The sequence below is a fragment of the Egretta garzetta genome, unplaced genomic scaffold (assembly GCF_000687185.1).
Source record: "Egretta garzetta isolate BGI_Z169 unplaced genomic scaffold, ASM68718v1 scaffold243, whole genome shotgun sequence".
Lineage (NCBI taxonomy): Eukaryota > Metazoa > Chordata > Aves > Pelecaniformes > Ardeidae > Egretta > Egretta garzetta.
The window spans coordinates 579,159-585,428 of NW_009259041.1; the positions used below are offsets into that span (position 1 = coordinate 579,159).

General features: G+C 50.4%; 1 protein-coding gene across 1 annotated transcript in view; it reads left to right on the plus strand.

Annotated features, from left to right (window-relative positions):
• CSMD2 (CUB and Sushi multiple domains 2) overlaps positions 1-6,270 on the plus strand; it is a 328,671-nt gene that overhangs the window by 273,511 nt on the left and 48,890 nt on the right. The window contains 3 exon segments of the mRNA XM_009634976.2: positions 61-206; positions 4,327-4,407; positions 5,183-5,296. Coding sequence (XP_009633271.2) covers positions 61-206; positions 4,327-4,407; positions 5,183-5,296 — 341 coding nt within the window.

Consider the following 6,270-nt stretch of genomic DNA (forward strand, 5'->3'; position numbering starts at 1 on the left):
TTGCCTAGGATTAAAGACATGTAATAACACTCTTCTCTTGTGTTTCTGACACGGTTTCAGGGATGGACCACAGCAAACAGCCCCACAGCTTGGTGTGTTCACTGGCAACTCTGCTAAGAAATCAGCCCAGAGCTCTTCCAATCAGGTCCTGATGAAATTCCACAGCGACGCCGCCAACGGAGGGATTTTTGCCATTTATTTCTACGGTCTGTATTGCTTACCGAGCAACGCATGCTTTGTACCTGCCGAGGGGGTGCGGGGGGGCACGGATCGGTTACGGCTTGTTGTGGAGGGGACTAGTTCTGGGGAAGAGATGATAATGAAAAAACACGCTTTTGCCTGAAATCTTCCATAAAGGGCCCGGTTTTCACAGGCTTAAGCTTGGAGGTCTCTTAGGCAATCGAGTGCTGGCAAGTGGTCACACAGTCTGTGCAGATGCGGAAATCCATCCGTAACGTTGTGATAATTCAAGCCCAGATCGAGTGCCTGCGAGCTAACAGCCGTGCCAAGCCTGCGCCTCGCTCAAGGTGATGCCTGTAAACATCGCCCTCTCCGTGGCAGATCCCGTTACGGATAGCTCCGCTTTCTTTGCCTAAAACTCTCCTTCCCCGCAGCGTTGGCTGGATGCGGCGTTGTCTTTCCAATGCTATGCTAAACCAGTTGGGTCGTCTTGGTGGCCTCTTTTAGATGGTAGCTGTGTTCCAGCTGGCTTCGTTTCCCCGGGGAGGAAGAGGGTTCCTGTAAATCCCTGAATTACTTGGAGATTCTTCGGTGTGAGCGCTGCTCATGCTGGAGAGATGTTGGGTATTACATTGAAATGAGAGCATTTGTCTTCCACCACTAAGCAAGAGCCCAACTTTAAATTGGATTAGCTAACAAGTTCCTACGGCAGTAGTGGGATTTTGGAAAGTGCAAATGGAGACCTCCTCTTGCTTCGGTAATTTGCTGGCAACGACGTCAAGAAAGTCTTCCATGAATTAGATGATGAACCTGTGCAGAATGTCTTAGCTTCTGTTCCGTTCCGAAAGGCGAGTGTTACACAGATAGGCTGAATTTAAAGCATGTTTGCTGGGTTTCGGAGGGAATTGGTTTACTGCTGCAAAGCACTCTAAGATTTATATTACAGACGATGGTGCGTATAGAACAGTTATGCAAAAAAATATGGTTTAGGCAGTTTGGCTCGGAAAGGAGCAGTATGTAAACACTGCTGCCGTTCAGCAAATGCTTCCTTTTGTAATATGAATTAGATGCTATCATTGCTGTGGTTAGAGCCCATCAGCATATGCTGCTGTTTTCTAATCTTGAGAGCACTTTACACCAATCTTTCTTTAGCTTGCAGTTTATGTGGGGTACAAAGCCGCTCGCAGGCGTGAGAGGTGTGGGGCTGGTGCTGTAGGTATCGGTGCAGGCCAGCAGTCATTTATAGCCTGTAACCACCCGGGCGCTCTGGCCGCTGCTTGGCCTTTTATTAAAGTGTCGCGTACTGGCTCATTGCTCCCTATATACGTGGGACATTAGTGTAAAGCCTAAACATGCAAGGGATTGAGGTGGGTGCCTCCAGGGTGAGATTTAGACTAGATCTAAGAAGAAATTCTTTACAATGAGGGGGGTGAAACCCTGGCAGGGGTTGCCCAGAGAGGGGGTGGAGGCCCCGTGCCTGGGAACATTCCAGGCCAGGTTGGCCGGGGCTGTGAGCAACCTGATGTGGTTCAAGGTGTCCCTGCTCCTGCAGGGGGGTTGGGCTGGGTGACCTCGAGGGGTCCCTTCCAACCCAAACCATTCCATGATTCTATGATTATTCCCTCTTTTCCCAGGCTCTGGTGCTGTGCATGGTGCCTTGCACTCCAAGAGAGGTGCAGGAGATTGGGGGAATTCTCACGCCGGGCTCAGGCAGTGCAGTCGGTTAAGTCCTTGGCGTCGCCCTTTGGGGTGTAACTGCAGGAAATGCCATTTCCTCGGGACCTCCAGCAATGATATTTTCATTTCTGCGTCTGCCTGCTGGCAGATGTAGGACATAGGAGACGTCCTCCTTCAGCTTTAAATTGTCTGTTCCCGTACAGTGATGCTCAGCACCGTGTCAGAGGACCATTGCCCTTTCAAACGCCTGCAAAGAAACATTTCCTTGGGGTGGAGGAAAGGAAACAAAAGAATGATTCACAGAGCTTAAAGATTCAACAGCATCCCTTGAAAAATGATGATGTTGCACCTATTAGTAAATGGGTTCGTTCAGGTGCCAGCGCGGACTGATGCGTGAGCGTGATGGGAAAGGGTTTTATGGCACAGTAACTCAGGAGGGTCCCAGCGTGGTTTCAAGGACAGGGCTCTGTTTTGTCCTGGTGAGAACAAATGGATGTGCTGTTGAAAGGAGCTTTACCAGTCCTGTATCACCCATATGCTGAAGCCATCTTAATCACACCTCTGTATTGAAAAATGACCCATTAAGGAGAGGAGATTAATGCTGCAAATGCTGGGTTATCTTTCCACTTCAATAGATGCTGTCAAGCACTTCTTAAATTGTATTTAGTTTAAATTTTTGTTATGGTTTCCTTTCCTTCTTCCCCCACTGTCAAACATTTGTTTAAAAGATCGCAAATAAGTGTGTTCCCTCCCGGGCTGGCTCTTGCTGCGCAGCAGAAGGGTTCTCCCTGCCACCCCTCGCTCCTCTCCCATCCCACCTGCAGGCTCTCCCTCCTCTTCCTCCTCCTCCTCCTCCTCCTCTGTTCTCTTGGCTCCCGTGGTGGATTGCCAAGATGGGGCTGACTGTCCTGGTTACCAAGCTGGCCCCTTCCTTTGCCCCGTTCCCCCCCCCCCCCCCCCCCCCGGGTGGGGTTAGCTCGCTGTAGTAGCATGTGTTTGGTTTCCCCCCCCCCTTTGCACGCGTTGGGTACGTAAGCCCCGTCCTTCACGCTAACCAGAAGTGGCTGGGTTCCCTCCAGCCCCTTCCCTGGACATCCAAGCATTGTGTTTTTCCACACACCTCTTGGGAAGGCATTCTCCTAGCCCAGGTTAGGGGGTAAGGAAATTGGGGTAAGCTGAAGGGGCGTCTACTTCTTCACATGGGTATTTAAGCCTTCTCATGAGCCTCATTAAGGTTGCTGCCAGCCTTGCCATGGTGTGAAGAGTTTGACATCGTGGAGTTTGTAAGAATTAATATTCAGTGGCAGCTTGAGCTCCAGTATCTTAAATTAAAGGGCTGATATAAATTTCAGAGGAAGTTATGCTTGTCCAGGGTCAGGTGCAGGGGGAGCAAAGACGCAGAGAAGTGCTGAGCAAATAGCAGAAAATGTCTTTCATTAATATTCATTTAGTTCCCAGTACCGTATTTTCAATTGAACCGTGCACCCAGCTCCTGTGTGTTTATTACCATAAGCAGCCCAGCGCTCAAGCCTCGTGCACCCGCGCGCTTGTAAGCAGTGCATTTGTTTTGCTCGGTGTTAGCTGAGCTTTAATTTTTGGTGGAAAATTTGCTATTTGCAATGGGTTCGGTCAGGCGCGTGAGCCATAAGGAATTGTTTCTGCTCCTCGGCTGGATTTCTTCTTCCCGTTTAGCCACAGAGCACCCCCGAAAATATGCCTAATTGGGCAAAGAGTACAAGGGCTGCCCTCTTTGCCTTCCGCGGAGGCGCCGACATCAACTTTGCATAGGTTACTTTGTGAACTGCAAGCTACCTGTAGGATTTGCAGTTGAAAACATCAGCGCTCCCGGAATTATTTGCAGAAGAAATTAATGAATAATTCCAAGTTAAAAGTAAATCAGTGAGTTTTGCGATCTCCATTCAAGGACAGGCGGTAAGGGTGAAATTCTCTCAATAATTATTGTAATTTAGTTGGTGCTGGAGCAGTCTGGGACTCTCCCTCTTCTGTGATTGACCGAATTCCATGGAGGTCACCGAGATCATCTCCCTCCGTATCCCCAGAGGTGCTGGTAGCGTGGCCTCACATCCGCACCCATCAGTCACAGAATCACGGGGAATAAATTGGCATTCCTTCTTCTATTCTTCCAGTGCAACACTTTGGATAAGGCTGCCAAAAGTCATCCTTCAGTCTTCACCCAAAAGGACTAACACCGTCCGGGCACCTGCATCTCCTCGGACTGACAAAATTCTGTTTCCTATTAGGCGTAAGGAACTGGAGGAAGCTTTGGGGCACAAATACCTGGAGCCATCTCTGTAGGGTTTGGAGGGGGGTGGTTGCACTTTTGCCCATTCCTTCTGCTTGCGGGGAGGGAGGATTTGCTCCGATGCCTCTTGTGCTCAGCACCAAGGCAGCCATGGCTGCCTTCACCCCCAGCTTTTAACATCTGCTACTCTTCCTTTGCTCTTTCAGCCTACCCGCTCTAAAGATGTCAGCCCCCGACCATCGTTCCCAATGCAGAAATCGTCACCGAGAATGAAGAATTTAACATAGGTAGCCTCTCCTGGTCCTCCTAGCCCTCCTTCCCCTCCTCCCCGGGTGCTGGGAATGCCTGCAGGAAGACACACTTGTGCTGTCCCCCCATGTCTGGAGCTTCGGAGACCTCTTCACGTGTGTAATGATGCGTGGCACAGAGAGCTGTGCGTGACCTTGCTCAACACCCAACATTCACACGGAGTCAGGCTGATCCAATTGTCCCGAGGCTTTTCCTCTCTGTTAGTACAGAAGCGATTTGGCTTTTGTGAAAGCCCTGAGCTTGTTCGGAAACATTCAGAAATCTTTGCCACAATAACAGTTTTCAGGTGTTTCAAACAAAGCACTGAGTGAAAGCTTGGAGGCCGTTATTCTTTTTTTTGAGAGCCTTTCACCCGTATCAGCTGTGCTTTTTGTATTTTGTGCTGCCGTTCACGGTTACATCCACATTTTTAAGTGTGTCTGCAACCAGTGAAGTAGCTGTGATTTTTTTTTTTTATTTTTTTTTTTTAAAGCCACTTTTCTCACTGTCTGCTCTCTTTGAGGAAAGTCTCCACCTGAAATAGCTTGCACAAATCACAGCAGTCTCAGCGGCGTGACAGCACTTTATCCCAGCTGAGACTCCAGCCTGCCTTTCTACACCTTTTATTTCTGCACGGCCGTGCCAGAGCTCGACGGCAGGGACACACGGTGGAGAGGTCTCTGTGCCCCGTGGTGCCCCGTTCCCAGGCCATGGTTCAGCCTTAACGAATCGATCCTCCTCTTGAGTCGAGGTGTTTTCTGTTTCTGTCCGTAGGTGACATAGTGAGGTACAGATGCCTTCCTGGCTTTACCTTGATTGGAAATGAAATCCTGACCTGCAAACTAGGCACTCATCTCCAGTTCGAAGGACCTCCACCCACGTGCGAAGGTAAAGCTGGGGGTGCCCGGCGTGGCAGCAAAGCTTCCCCACCCAGAGACTGCTGCAAAACAGGGGGGCTTGCTAAGGGAGGGGGTGAGCTGGCTGGCAGCTAGGAGAGGTCGCCTTGCACATACGGCATCTTTAGGGTTAATTCTCACATCTCCAAGGTCCCAGTAGTGCAAAACCACCCGTCAGGACCTTGTGGAGGGGGTAGCAAGACACCTCCGTGCAGGGAAAGGCTGTTCCCTCCACCGGCCTCGCAGCCTGGCCCGGGCCGAGCACCTCGGCTGGGCTCAAGCAACAACCAGCAAATAACGGCGGGAGGTTTGCTGGGTGACTGCAAACACCCTCTGATAAAAGCCAGGGAAGGTTCCTCCACCCCCCACACTGGCTCCGGGGAATTTGCTGGGTGTCTGCTCCTTCCAGGGGGGTTTGCCTGACATTGGGTACCCCTGGGTTATACCCCAACCCCCCCGGTGCAGGAAGGCACTTTGAGCTTGCACATTCCCAAACAGGGCCTGAGCAGAGGTGTGACACACCGTGTGTCCACCTGCATTTGCAAAGTCATTAAAACAGCCACCCAGACGTCCTCAGCCTGGGAGGGGGAGTGTGGTGGTTTGACCTCGGCTGGATGCCAGGTGCCACCAAGCTTCTCCATCACTCCCTTCCTCAGCAGGACAGGCAAGGAGAAATGAAGATGGAAAAAAACCTCACAGGAAAAAAAAGACTCGTGGGTCAAGATGAAGGCAGTTTAATAAAGAAAAAGCAAAAGCCGCGTGCAGTAGCAAAAGGAAAAACAAGATTTTATTCTCTACTTCCCATTAGCAGGCGATGTCCAGCCACTTCCCTTCCTGGGCTTCAGTATCCATAGTTGTTCCTCCGGAAGACCAAACGTCACAAAAGACAAATGTCCCCCCTCCTCTTCCTTTTCCCTTAGTTTTTATATCTAAGCTGATGTCATATGATATGGAATATCCCTTTGG